We start from the raw sequence: 14,738 nt of genomic DNA, 5'->3' as shown, positions 1-14,738 counted from the left end.
CTTCGTATGTTAACTCTCTTTTCAATCACCAGGTTCCAGATGCCACCAGGATGCTGGCCAGGCTTCCCTGGATTGAAGACCCCACCAATGTGTCCTGGAGCGCAGCTTCCCCAGAGACACACCTTACTAGGGAAAGAGAGAGGCAGACTGGGAATATGGACCGACCAGTCAACGCCCATGTTCAGCGGGGAAGCAATTACAGAAGCCAGACCTTCTACCTTCTACAACCCTCAACAACCCTGGGTCCATGCTCCCAGAGGGATAGAGAATGGGAAAGCTATCATGGGAGGGGGTGGGTTATGGAGATTGGGTGGTGGGAATGTTGTGGAGTTGTACCCCTCCTACCTTATGTTTTTGTTCATTACTCCTTTCTTAAATAAAAAATTTTAAAAATAAATAAATAAATAAATAAAAATTACTTAGTTCTCACTTCCCATCTACAGTTTGCAAGGAGAGTCCATTTCAAAGTCATTCCCAATGCTCTAATACATTTTCAGTGGTACCCATATACACAGGCTCTTTTAACTTTTAGGATATTTATATTTCATATACATGTCACCAAGAAGTACCTTGAAAGCTACAAGTAGCTCTCATGGTCTGGATACCACAGACATACCTTATCCTCAGGTTATATGCGCAAGCACATACACATACACTCAAATACACGACCTCACATCACACATTCAGTTGGTTTCCATACTCAGCTCCCAGCCATCAGTCAATTCTTGGATCACTAGGAAAGTACTGGGTTGTCAGAAAAGTCATGATGTATTTCTCTATGTTTTTCTATGTGAAAATGTGTCATGACTTTTCTTTTGTTGTTGTTGTTGTTGTTCTTGTTGTTGTTGTTATGACTTTTCCAAAAACCCAACTATTTACAAAGGGTTTGGGGCAAATACAATGCTCATGACCTACTTAGAGTCTTAGGCCGCTTTGAAAATATGAAGAAGGGAGTCGGGCGGCAGCGCATCGGGTTAAGCACATGTGGCGCAAAGCGCCAAGGACAGGAATCAGGATCCCAATTCGAGCCCCTGGCCCTCCACCTGCAGGGGATTCGCTTCACAGACGGTGAAGCAGGTCTGCAGGTGTCTGTCTTTCTTTCCCTCTCTCTGTCTTCCCCTCCTCTCTCCATTTCTCTCTGTCCTAACAACGACAACAACAATGATAACTACAACAATGAAACAACAAGGGCAACAAAAGGGAATAAATAAGAAAGAAAATACATATGTATAAAAAAAAAAACAAAGAAAAGAAAACCACTGACACTCTCTTCCTATAGATATGAAAATGTTCTTCCACATAAAACTGCACTTAACGGCCTCCTTGAAAACCAAGAAGCTATGGTTTATTTTCAGTGTTTTTCAACTGGGATTCAGATTAAGAAACACCAGTACTGACACCAATCCTGCCCACAGCTACATGCATAAACAAAAATAAGTATCTAAAATATAGCTTTGAGGAAACGATGTTTAACCTTAATTATGTGTGATGGCTTGTGGCATTTTTCTATTCTATTTCATCCTTCCAAAATTTCTTTGGGACGCATTAAACTGTTTTTTTTAAAGGATATATATTTTTTTATCTAAACTAGCATGTCTCCATTTTAGAGAGAAACTGAGACCCAAATAAACATAAGGTCTTGTCCCCAGGTCACTGAGAAATCAGGCAGTCTAAGTGACATCCTAACTTAACTGTCGCACCCAGTGACTCTTTTTCCACTACAAAAGTGAAGCTTTGGAAATATTAAATACCAACTACCGTCAAGCAATGTCTGGGAATTTGACGTTTAAAACACGCTGACACGAGAAACCGGAGTTCCAGTTCCCACCACTGATGAATACTGACCTCCTCCCCCTCCTGAGCCTCGAATTCCAGCAGTCGGAACTTCTCCTAAATCATGCCTGTAGTCTAGCATGACATGGCAAATATGCATTTTAATGTCTTTTTTGTGCAGCTTTTTGATATTTATTTCCTTTTTGTTGTCATTATTGTTGTTGTTGTTGTTATTGATGTCGTCGTCGTTGAATAGGACAGAGAAATGGAGAGAGGAGGGGAAGACAGAGAGGGGGAGAGAAAGACATCTGCAGATTTGTTTCACCGCCTGTGAAGCGACTCCCCTGCAGGTGGGGAGCTGGGGGCTAGAACCAGGATCCTTACATCGGCTGGTACTTGCACTTTGCACCATGGTCCTTGCACTTTGCACCACGTGCGCTTAACCCGCTGCACTACCTCCCAATTCCCACATTTTTAAAAAATTTTCTTTCCAGAACCCCTTTTTCGAGTCACTGAAAGAGACCCAGGAAAAGTCAATATACTCCTTGAAATCATTTCAAGTACTTTGACTTGCACATATATACAGGTTTTATTTTTCCATGAAAGGCTGCAAGCCATGGACAGGTCCTCTCTCTGTTTTAGCAGGGTCCGTATACAGTTGCTAAAGCTGCTTGAAATTTAAACATCAAATTCTCATGGATTACTACATGGGTGTGAATGATCCGTCAGGTGTTAATACCACCACCACCACGAGCTACCTCCCCCCTTCTCAAGGCTCCATTACTCCCAAGCAAGCAGCATCACTTAAAAGCTTGTATCACAGTTGGGTAGCTTAAAATAACAATCTTTCCTCTGGCATCAGGCTTAACTAGGAAAGGGGGTTGTCTTCCCTCCTTTCTCTCCCACTCTCTTTCTTTTCTTTTCAATGTGCCGTGAGCCTAATTAACTGTCCATCATAAGGTATTAATCTCAGAAGAAGCCAGAATTGCGTGACTTAACTCCTGGTGACTGGTTTAAAGCAGGCCAAGCCGGGTGGCGCTGCGCGCCAAGGAAAATGCTTGGGGCCTGTGTCATCATACCTAGGAGCTAAACAACTCCTCCCTGCACGACCCAGAGGCCCTCCTCTGCCAGCACCCCCAAACCCAACCGCCCAAAGGCAGAGGACACGGGGCCTCCTTCACGCAGAGCGCGCAGGGTGGGGGCAGAGAGGGTGGCGTGCAGATCGCTATGCAGCAACTCCGAGCAAGAATAGTGCGAGGTGCTGGAATAGAAGGGGGTGCGGAAGCCCCAAAAGGCGTGGTGAGGCTGTGGGGTGCTCTTTGCCCCAGCCTTCAGGAAGCCCGGGGCCCGGCAGGTGCAGTGCGCACCCCCCTTCACCCCCAACATACGCCGCCCCCGCAGGCCGCCCAGGAGCAGGTCCAGCGCAGGCAGCCAGGGCTTCCCCCCTGCCCCCCGCCCCCCCACGCACGTGTCACCTCCAGAGAACCCCCCTCCCCCGGTCAATCGCTCCTCCCCACTAACTGCGGCAGAAAGGAGCCTTGTCAATTCAAACCTGAGAATCCTTGATGTTGAACTTAAAAAAAAAAAAAATTAGGTTGCCTGGTTTTCAGTGAGCCCTTTCCTGGCCTGAGTTTTTTGTTTGTTTGTTTGGGGTCTCCAATGGCATTGAGAGATGGGGGGGGGGGGGTAAATATACAGAGCACTCCAGGGGGTGGAGGCCGGCGGGGTGGGGACATTTGCTTCTGTGTGTCTCCCAGGATAGCAGTTCTGAAGGTCGGGGCCGGTTACCCAGGGGTCCTTCGTAAAAAGATTAATGCTCATTAAGGGATTTTCAGTCGAGGTTTGTTTTTTGTGTTTTTTTTTTCTTGTTTGGGAACCAAAACTGTATTAAGATCAAAATATTTCCTACTAACAATTAAGAAGAAAGGAAAAAAAAAAAGCCTACATGTTAATTACCTATAGTGAACATACCAAAATTCTGAGAACTATTTTAAGGCATTCCGTGAAAAGGAAATTATGTGTTTCTGAGTCAAGAGTAAATGAAGACTGCAGAAATTATGTTATATTTAGTAGGACGAAAATAGAAAACTGAATGACATAGTGTTTGCAATCCAGAAGCCAGTCATTTTTTAAAAAGTCATGTTTATTATATAACTAGAATTTTAAAATTTTATATATATATATATATATGCACAGTAATTTCAAAATTAGCCTGAAGGCAAACTAAATATGTCTGCGGAGTGTCATTTCATCACTAACATCCCTTAACCTCCCCTCTGCAGTCAGCCCCTTACCTTTATTTTCAGAATCTCTCATTCTTTCCTTCCTCCCTCTGCTGCAAATGAGCAGGAAAAGTCCGGCTGATTCTGCAACCCTGACTTTTGATTTGTCATCCACAGACAGTCAGCGGTCGGGGGAAGGGGGGGGGTCGAAGTCCCTCAACGGAGGAGCACTGAGACTTCGGTAATTGCATGCAAGTCCGTGCACCAGGGTTATAATTTTGCTTATGCCGGAACGGAAAAGATGGGGAGGGCAGACGTAAACAGAAATTCCAAAACACGGCATGGAACGGGATCTGGAGCCTCTGCTTGCCTTGCCTTGGCTTGGTTTCCCTGAGATTAAGGAACCGGTTGTTTAGTGTTTCTGAAGACAGCTGACTGAAATTGCGAGGCCTAATCTCAGTACCAGAAGTCAGCTTGACTTTCAGATGGAGACCTCAACTTTGGTGAGGGGTTCAAAAGTCCAGTGGCTGGCTGCCCCTCCCCCCACCACCATGTATCCATTCATTTAAGAAATATTTCTCTTACTCTAGACCAGACTCTAAGTCTCAGTGTTAAGATACAGAGAGAAAGGGGCGGGACAGGCTGTCACAATACACATGCACACAGCAAGGTACCTGGGGTCACTGCATGGATGCAAGGTACTGGACCCTTTCGCCCCGGCATAGGTGTATCCACTCAAGGAGACGTAAGTGAAATGAGTAGGAGGAAACCAGACCTTGGGACACCTCTTTTAGAGGACAGGGAAGAGGCAAGAATACCCTCCACTCACACAATTCCATCTTGCCTTCAGACACTACATAGCTCAGATTCATGTGCTCACTCAAAAATAGAGTGTGTACTAGACACTATTCTACCTGTCAGAAGTCCAGAGTCCAGAAAACAGACTGAATCTCTGTTACATTCTGCTGCATCAATTCAGTATGGCAGTTAAGAAGGAAATATAAACCTGTAATGAAAAGCCATGAATGCTATAAAAAAAAACAAAAGCCTGGTGACAAGATACCTACTGGAGATGCCATTTTGGTTAGGGAAGGTGATACTTAATGTATTTAAGGAAAGTGGGTTATTAGAGATCCTCCCAAATATCTTCATTTCAGATTTTTCTTTCTTTTCTTTTTTTTTTTTTGCCTGCAGGATTATGTTATTGTACCTGCATTATGAATCCACTGCTCCCAGAGACCATTTTTCCCTTTTGTTGCCCTTGTTTATCGTTGCTGTTACTACTGTTATTGCTATCATTGTTGTTGGATAGGACAGAGAGAAATCAAGAAAGGAAGGGGAAGACAAGAGAGGGGGAGAGAAAGATAGACACCTGCAGACCTACTTCACTGCTTGTGAGGCGACTCCCTTGCAGGTGGGGAGCCGGGGGCTCAAACCCGGATTTAAGGTTGGTCTTTGTATTTTACACCATGTGCGCATAACCCACTGCACTACTGCCTGACCTCCTTTTCTTTCTTTCTTTCTTTAACCAGGTAGCTCTCAGTCTCCTCTGCTCCAAGTGCATTCACTTATGGTAGTGGAGTTGGGGGTGTGGGGGGGAAGGTGACCAATTATACAGCTTAGTAAACTAATATCCAGCAAAACTAACTGACCCAATCCAGGGCACTTTGTAGCTAGGAGAGGAGCAACAAGAAAATTCACTGGAGCATGGACTAAATTATCAGGATTAAAGACCCGTCTCTACCACTATTAACAACTGACTGGTGACATTGACTTCCTCCTCTATAAAGTAGGAATAATCATACCTGCCCTGTGTATGCACCAGGCTCTTCAGAAGATCAAAAGGAAGAACAGATGATGTGTTTTGTAAACTACCCTCAAGATAAAGGAAAGGTGTAATTTTCATCGTGCTTGAACACACTTAAGAGAATGAATCACAGACGTTCACCATCTCATTACTGCAGCCCAAGCGTCTGTGGCAGCTGTAGAGTGAAAACTCAGGTGGTCACTGGGGATTCTTGAGTTGATACCTAATTACCACATTTCAAACTTTCCCTAAAGGTTTTGGGAAGATTTGAGTATTTGGTCCCAGCCCCCTCAATTTTCCTCAGTGGTGAAATCAGTGTATCTTTGAAATATAACTAAAATAGGCCTACTAACTATCTACAAATCGGACACCCTCAACTCTTCATCTGCTCTATTCCAGCCTTTAGGTTCATGATGAGTCAACAACTTGTTTGTCTTTATATGTTAACTCTTCTTTAAGCCACCAGGTTCCAGAAGCTACCATGATGCCAACCGGACTTCCCTGGACAGACGACCCCACCTATGTGTCCTGGAGCCCCACTTCCCCAGAGCCCTGCCCCACTAGTGAAAGAGAGAGACAGGCTGGGAGTATGGATCCACCTGCCAACACCCATGTTCAGCGTGGAAGCAATTACAGAAGCCAGACCTTCCACCTTCTGCACCTCACAATGACCCTGGGTCCATACTCCCAGAGGGATAAAGACTAGGAAAGCTATCAGGGGAGGGGATGGGATATGGAGTTCTGGTGGTGGGAATTGTGTGGAGTTGTACCCCTCTTATCTTATGATTTTTGTCAATGTTTCCTTTTTATAAATAAAAATTAAAAGAAAAAATGAGCGTATCTTGCCACTGGGGTTATCACGGAGCTCAGTGTCTGGACTCACTGCTTCCATTTTCCTGGCCATTTTCCTTTATTCTTTCTTTCCTTCTCTCTTTTTTAACAGAAACAGAAAAAATTAGAGGGGGCAAAAAAGATAGAAGAGACAGACACCTGCAGAACTGCTCCTCTGCTCATGTAGCTTTTCGCTCTGCAGGTGGGAACCAAGGGCTTAAGGCCATGGTTATTATATTTTTAAAAAAATGTATTCCCTTTTGTTTCCCTTGTTTCTTATTGTTGATATAATTATTGCTGTTGTTATTGATGTCATCATTGTTGGATAGGACAGAGAGAAATGGAGAGAGGAGGGGAAGACAGACGGGGTGGGGAGAGAAAGACAGACACCTGCAGACCTGCTTCACCGCCTGTGAAGCGACTCCCCTGCAGGTGGGGAGCCGGGGGCTCAAACCGGGATCCTTACGCCGGTCCTTGCGCTTTGCGCCACATGTGCTTAACCCGCTGCACTACCGCCCGACTCCCGATTATTATATCTTTATGCCCCTCTTTCTTTCTCTCTCTCTCTCACCTCCATGGTTATCGCTGGGCTCTGGGCCTGCACTATGAATCCACTGCTCCTGGCAGCCATTTTTTCCATTTTTATTGGATAGGACAGAGAAAAATTGAGAGAAGAGAGGAGATACAGAGCAAAAGAGAGAGCTAGAAACCTGCAGATCTGCTTCACCACTTTGTGAAGCATCCCCTCTGCAGGTGAGGAGCAAGGGGCTTGAACAGGGATCCTTGCACCAGTCCTTGCACTTCGTACTATGTGAGCTTAACCCGGTGCTCCAACATCCGGCCCCTTCTTCATGCTACTTTAAAAAAAAAATGTGGAGACCAAAGAGGATCGTCTGACTTCATTAGAATCCAGTTAACACCAAAAGAGTCATGTTGGTTCATAAATCATCCAATTAATAGGCATCTACCTGACAACAGATGATTGGATAAGAAAGTCATTATAGGGAGTCAGGCGGTAGCGCGGAGGGTTAAGCACACATGGCACAAAGCGCAAGGACCAGTGTAAAGATCCCAGTTCAAGCCCCCGGCTCCCCACCTGCAGGAGAGTCGCTTCACAGGTGGTAAAGCAGGTCTGCAGGTGTCTGTCTTTCTCTCCCCCTCTCTGTCTTACTCTCCTCTCTCCATTTCTGTCTGTCCTATCCAACATCGATGACATCAACAACAATAATAACTACAACAATAAAACAACAAGGGCAACAAAACTGAATAAATAAATATTCAAAAAAAGAAAGTCATTATAGAGATATAGATGTAGATATAGATATAGAGATGTACATATCTTACTTTTTAAGTTGAATTTTTTTTTTCAATTTTGTTGCTTTATTTGATAGGACAGAAAGAAATCAAGACAAGAGAAGGAGCTAGGGAGAAAGACAGTCACCTGTAACACTGCTTCACTGTTCATGACATTTCTGCCCTGCAGATGGGGAGTAGGGGGGTTAAACCCAGACCCTTAAACATGGTAGCATGTGTCCACAGCCAGGTGCACCACCACCACCCAATGCCTTAGATCTGACTGCTTATTTATTTATTTATTTATTTATTTTTGCCTCCAGGGTTAACGCTGGGGCTCGGTGCCTGCACCATGAATCCAGGGCTCCTCGCAGCCATTTTTTCCATTTTGTTGCCACTGTTGTTATTCTGTTGTTGGACAAGACACAGAGAAACGGAGAGAGGAGGGAAAGACCGAGAGGGAGAAGAGAAAGATAGACACCTGCAGACCTGCTTCACCACCTGTGAAGCGACTCCCCTGTAGGTGGGGAGCCGGGGGCTCGAACCGGGATCCTTAAGCCAGTCCTTGAGCTTTGCGCCATGTGCGCTTAACCCAACCGGCTACGCTGCCGCCCGGCCCCTTATATCATAGGTCAGACTTAAGAAACAGGGACAGAAAGAGGAAACACAAAGTGATGAAGCCTGGACTGGATGTGGTATGTTGGTGCAGAGCAAAGGCCTGTGGGGAAGAACTGAAGGGAGTGCACTGGGTGTCCTGGTGCATGTCCTGGTGAGTGGTGATGGAAATGCACCAACGCTGGAAGTGAGAGCATTTTGTAGACACCTACTGATGGGAGATGAAAAATTGGACCCATGTGTCAGTAACTGTACTATAAACCATTAAGCCCCATAAAGGAACCAAGAAAAAGTTTCAGTGAAAAAGAAAGGAATGGGCATCTATCTCTCCAAGACAAATTCGAAGAAGCAAAAATGAACCCAGTAGTAGTAATTTTAGAATCCTGGAGGGGTAAGAGAAGTAGCTGGTAAGAAGCCATTGATCCAGTGGCAAACAAGGCATTTTCTGTTCTCAAGGGGTTTGTGGTCTCAGGACAAGAGATTTTTTTAAATTGTTATCTCTTTACCTTTTAAATTTTTTATTTATTTATTTGATAGAGATAGAGAGAAATTGAGAAGGGAGGGGGAGATAGAGAAGAAAAGAGACAGAGAGAGAGACCTGCAGCTCTGCTTTACTGTTCATGAAGCTTTCCCCCTGCAGGTGGGGACCAGGGACTTGAACTCGGGTCCTTGAGTACTGTAATGTGTGCACTGACCCAGGTGTGCCACTGCCTGGCCCCTGATATCTCTTACTTTAAAAAAATATATTTATTAAAGCAGGGAGGGATAGAGCACCACACTGATGAATACAATGCCGTGAGTCAAAATCTGGACCTTATACTTGCAAGTCTTACACTTTATCAACTGTGCCACCTCCTGGGCAGACAGAGGTTTTTAGAAGATTCACCCAAACATTAAATAAGCAGAGGAGTATACTCCCAGAGGGATAAAGAATAGGAAATCTATCAGGGGAGGGTATGGGATACAGAGTTCTGGTGGTGGGAATTGTGTGGAGCTGTACCCCGTCTTATCCTACGGTTTTGTCAGTGTTTCCTATTTATAAATAAAAAAATAATAAGCAGAGGAATGACAAGGCCTGGGCTTGAATAGTAGGCTAGGAAGGTCTAAAGCAGAAGAGGCTGGTTCAAACATGGGCTCTACCATTTCTATGCCCTTAAAGTAAACCGGGACACGTAATTCAACTTCTCGGTCATTTCCTGATGTATAAGATGAAAATAATAATGGTAACCGCCGCTCACAGCTGGGTTAGGCTCTGATGAGTTAATGAACATGAAGTACATGGTATGCGGCCTGACACACTAAGTCAGGGCTTTATAAATACAGTAAGATTCACATTACTCCCTTGTGATCTGGGTCAGCTTTATCCCTGAGTCTAAATATCCTCATAAAATTATTTATGAGGATATTTAGCTTCCAGAGTTATTATAAGATGCACAACGTAGGGAGTCGGGCGGTAGCTCAGTGGGTTAAGCGCAGGTGGCGCAAAGCGCAGGGACCGGCATAAGGATCCTGGTTTGAGGCCCCGGCTCCCCACCTGCAGGGGAGTCACTTCACAGGTGGTGAAGGAGGTCTGCAGGTGTCTATCTTTCTCTCCCTCTCTGTCTTCCCCTCCTCTTTCCATTTCTCTCTGTCCTATCCAACAACGAACAACATCAACAATGGCAATAATAATAACCAAAACGAGGCTACAACAACAAGGGCAACAAAAGGGGGAAAAAATGGCCTCCAGGAGCGGTGGATTCATGGTGCAGGCACCGAGCCCAGCAATAACCCTGGAGGAAAAAAAAAAAAAAAAAAAGAGCTTCTCCTCTGCCTCCCAATATTATATACACCATTTTTTCCCCACATGTCTGATTTTTGTTTTGTTTTAAGTACTGTGCACCATGCCCAAGGTCTCACACTAGTACTCCATCACTGAGCCACTGACACATACCCGGTCCTTCATATCGTAATTACAGAAACCTTAGATCTCCTGAGTCTGACCATTCCAAACGGGGTCAGGTAAATTCTCAGATGCTTTGTTGCTGCCTGACAATAAGCCCTGAGGTCACACTCATCTGAGAGACAGGGATGGGAGGGGTGGGGGGGAAATGGAGCTTTCCAAAACAAAGCAGTGTCTTGGCCAGACCTAAACGTGACATAAACTGGGAGCAAGGACCACTGTAAACAACCATTATGAGAAATCAACAGGAGTCGGGCGGTAGCGCAGCAGGTTAAGTGCACGTGGCACAAAGCACAAGGCCCAACATAAGGATCCTGGTTCGAGCCCCCGGCTCCCCACCTAGAAGGGGGATCAGTCACTTCACAAGTGGTGAAGCAGGTCTGCAGGTGTCTATCTTTCTCTCCCCCTCTCTGCCTTCCCCTCCTCTCTCCATTTCTCTCTGTCCTGTCCAACAATGATGACATCAATAACTATAACAACAAGGGCAACAAAAGGGAATAAATAAATAAATATTTTTAAAAAGAAAGAAATTGACCTCTCTCTCAGTAACCAGATCTATTATATGTAATATAAAATGTATTATATACCTCTAATCCAACATTGCATTCTGTAAAGAAAAGACTCCGAAAGAAATATAAGAATGTAAGGAGAGCATCAGGCAGGCTCCGCTGGCCACAAGTCCCTTCACGGCTCTGCACAGCCCTTGTCTTGCTAGATGCCACCTCTGAATCACTAGACTGATGAGTCATGTTCAGCGAGGGAGGCCATCTTGAGAGCAGAACGGAAAAGTATTTCTAAGAATAATGAGACTGCTGAATTGAAAGAGAATAAGGCCTCTGATTGTCCTAAGAAAACAAAAGAAAAAATAAAAAACCTGCACTGTGATGAGTTAAACTCACCAGCTATAAATTTTACTCTGAAGAAAAAAAAAAATGAGCAATTTAAGCTTTCGACAGCCCTTTGGAACTTTCTGAGGTGTTGTGTTTCTTGATGACTGGATGGGTAAATTAGGAGAAGACTGGAGGGTGTCCTGAAATAGGCAGGCCTAATTGTCTTTCAATGACATTTCTGGAGCTCTTCGAGGTTAATAATTGATTCCCCAAATGTGCTGGGGGGGGGGGGGAAGGACAGTGGTGTCCACCCAGTCCAGACTCTGGTTTGCTCAGAACATCCAAATGCTTATACATGAGGTGAACTGTAGATAGGAACTGCTCACTGAAGGTGAGGAGGATGCATAGTTATGAGGAAGGCTAACCCCAGAAGAGGTGTGTGGCATTAAAAAAAAGTGGGGGTCAGGCAGTGACACAGCTGGTTAAATGCACATATTACAGTGTGCAAGGACCTAGGTTCAAGCCTCTGGTCCCCACCTGCAGGGAGAAAGCGTCATGAGTGGTCAAGTAAGGCTGCAGGTGTCTCTCTGTCTCTTTCCATCTCTATCTCCCCCTCTCCTCTCAATTTCTCTGTCTCTATCCAATAATAAATAAATAAATACTAAAAAAAGTATTAAAAAAAAAAGTGGAGTGGAGAGTCCGGCGGTAGCACAGCGGGTTAAGTGCAGGTGGCGCAAAGCACAGGGACCCACGTAAGGACCCCCATTCGAGCCTCCGGCTCCCCACCTGCAGGGGAGTTGCATCACAGGCGGTGAAGCAGGTCTGCAGGTGTCTGTCTTTCTCTCCCCCTCTCTGTCTTCCCCTCCTCTCTTCATGTCTCTCTGTCCGATCCAACAATGATGACAACAGTAGTAACTACAGCAATAAAAAAGAAACAAGGGCAACAAAAGGGAATAAATAAATATTTTAAAAATTATAAAAAAATAAAATGGAGTGGGATGAGGTGGGGTGGGGTGGGGTGAGGTGGGTGCGTGGTGTAAACAGGTGAAGCACAGGAGATTGAAGCCTCTGGTGCCCACCTGCAGGAAGGCAGCTTCAAGACAGCACTGCAGCTGTCACTCTTTCTTCTCTTTCCCTCTCTATGTCCCTATTTTTCCCTGTCTGTATCATAGAATAAATAAATAAGAAAAAAAAAAAAAGGTCTCCAGGAGTTGTAGAATCATCATACAGGCACTAAGCCCCAGGTATAACTCTGGTGGGAGAAAAAATTAAAAATTGAGTAACTACCCTGAAGCCAGAACAGAGGAAAAGGAATTGATATATGGAATACTCTACTGTATGCTGCTTAATTTTTTTTTATTATATTTATTTGTTTATCGGATAGAGACAGCCAAAAGTTGAGAGAAGGGGGGAGATAAGAGAAGGAAAGAAACAGAGAGATACCTGCAGCACTGCTTCACCACACACTTAAGCTTTCCCCCTGCAGGTGCAGACTGGAGGTTTGGACCTGGGTCCTAGTGCTTGGTAACGCGTGCACTCAACCAGGTGTGCCACCATCTGGCCTCCTGGTTAATTTTCTTTTTTTTTTTTCCCTTTTGTTGCCCTTGTTGTTCATCATCTTGTTGTTATTGTTGGTGCTGTTATTGCTGTCATTGTTGTTGGATAGGACAGAGAGAAATGGAGAGAGGAGGGGAAGACTGAGAGGGAGAGAAAGATAGACACCTGCAGACCTGCTTCACTGCCTGTGAAGTGACTCCCCTGCAGGTGGGGAGCCAGGGGCTCAAACCCGGATCCTTACGCTGGTCCACACGCTTTCTGCCATGTGAGCTTAACCCGCTGCGTCCACCGCCCAGCTCCCCGTGGTTAATTTTCTTATCATCAAAATCATACATTAATTTGAGAACATATTATTTGCTAAGCCTTACCTACGTAAAAACTCCCACAGCAGACTGCCTGAATCTGAGTACTAGAGTATTCAGTTATATGACTTTGGATGTGTGACAATGTCTCTGTGCTTTTATGTTCCTCACCTGTAAACAGACAGTATAAAACAGGGTTATTGTAAGAATGAAATGAAATGAAAAGCATGCCCAGATTTAGGAGACTAATCAGTAGAGAATAAGCATTGGGAATGTGTTCACTGCGGTCTTTCCTTACTTTTAGATGAGAAGAATGAGGCACAGCGAGGAGAGGTGACTTGTCAAGGGACACACAGCTACAATGTAACATCCCCAGAACACTTACTGCCATTTCCTTCTCATAACAAAGTGGTGAAGGTGGTGATTTCAAAAGCCCAGAGGGGTCTATCTTATTCATCTCGTAGTGGAAATAGAAGAACTGAGATTTACTACCCATAGTTAAGCCAGGAGTGCTCCCTCCCATTAAACAAGGTCTGAGTTAGAACCCCAAGGGGTCAGATGATGATGCATCCCAGTGTGTGAGGACCCAGGTTCAAGCCTCTGGTCCCCAGCTGCAGAGGGAAAGAGAGCTTCAGGAGCGGTACAACAGGGCTGCAGGTGTCTCTCTGTCTCTTACCCTATCTATCTCTTCCTCCTCTTCCCCTCTTAATTTCTCTCTGTCTCTATCCGATAATAAATAAATATAGTAAAAATAAAAAGAACCCCAGTACCATGCCTGGTCTCTGGGAAGATGCATAGGCTGAAGCAGTGCTGAGGTATCTCTCCTCTATCTCTTCCTCTCTCTCTCTCTCTCTCTCTCTCCCTCCCTCCCCTACTCAGTCTTTAAATGAAAAGAGAAATGGAGGAAAAAACAAGGCTCTGGAGGCCGCTCACCAGTATCAAATAGACACAAAACTGACTCCATCCACATGTGCTGCAGAGCACAAAATAGTGACAACAATAAGAACCCTACATTTTCTGACTGTATTGCTCTGGGTCTTCCCACGAAGCTTGTGGTTCTCAGTCTAGCATCTGTCCACCAGAACTGCTGCAGGGCTCCTTAAGACACAGGTTGTTGGGACCTACTTCTAGAGTTTCTGATTTTTTTTTCTTTTGCTCTGAAGGATGGGGCAATGATTTGCACATCTAACAGGTTCTGGCTAATATTAATGTTTCTGGCTCAGAGGTCAAATTTGGAGAACTAGTTACTCTAAAATCATACACTTGTGTGCAAACAGGTGTTTGGAGAAGTTAGAGGGCATAAAGATTGTATGTAAGTCACTGAAATTTTCCTGCTTAGGAGAAGTATTGGTTATTTCACAGGTACTAGCAAACTAGTATTTACATGTAATAACCTTTTTTTTTTTTTTGCCTCCAAGGTTATTGCTGGGCTCAGTGCGAATCCACTGCTCCTGGAGGCTTTTTTTTTTTTCCACTGTTGTTACTGTTGCTGTTATTGTTGTTGTACGACAGTACAGAGAGAAATTGAGAAAGGAAGGGAAGACAGAGAGGGGGAGAGAAATATAA

The 14,738-nt window shown here is 44.7% G+C and overlaps 1 protein-coding gene across 9 annotated transcripts in view; it reads right to left on the bottom strand.

The window, feature by feature from the left end:
• The window catches only part of DNAJC6 (DnaJ heat shock protein family (Hsp40) member C6), a 214,234-nt gene that overhangs the window by 191,246 nt on the left and 8,250 nt on the right, over positions 1–14,738 (bottom strand). For 4 of the 9 annotated variants that reach the window (XM_060206340.1, XM_060206344.1, XM_060206345.1 and 1 more), the window contains one exon: positions 13,239–13,343. The exons of 3 other annotated variants lie outside the window; for them this stretch is intronic. In XM_060206340.1, coding sequence (XP_060062323.1) covers positions 13,239–13,343 — 105 coding nt within the window. Of the gene's footprint in view, positions 1–4,067; positions 4,227–13,238; positions 13,344–14,738 lie in introns of those variants that run through there. 2 more of the 9 variants (XM_060206343.1, XM_060206348.1) reach the window with 1 other exon arrangement.

This window comes from Erinaceus europaeus, chromosome 13, assembly GCF_950295315.1.
Source record: "Erinaceus europaeus chromosome 13, mEriEur2.1, whole genome shotgun sequence".
NCBI lineage: Eukaryota > Metazoa > Chordata > Mammalia > Eulipotyphla > Erinaceidae > Erinaceus > Erinaceus europaeus.
The sequence above is the reverse complement of the archived record's forward strand: the minus strand, read 5'-3'. Positions and strand labels throughout refer to the sequence as shown.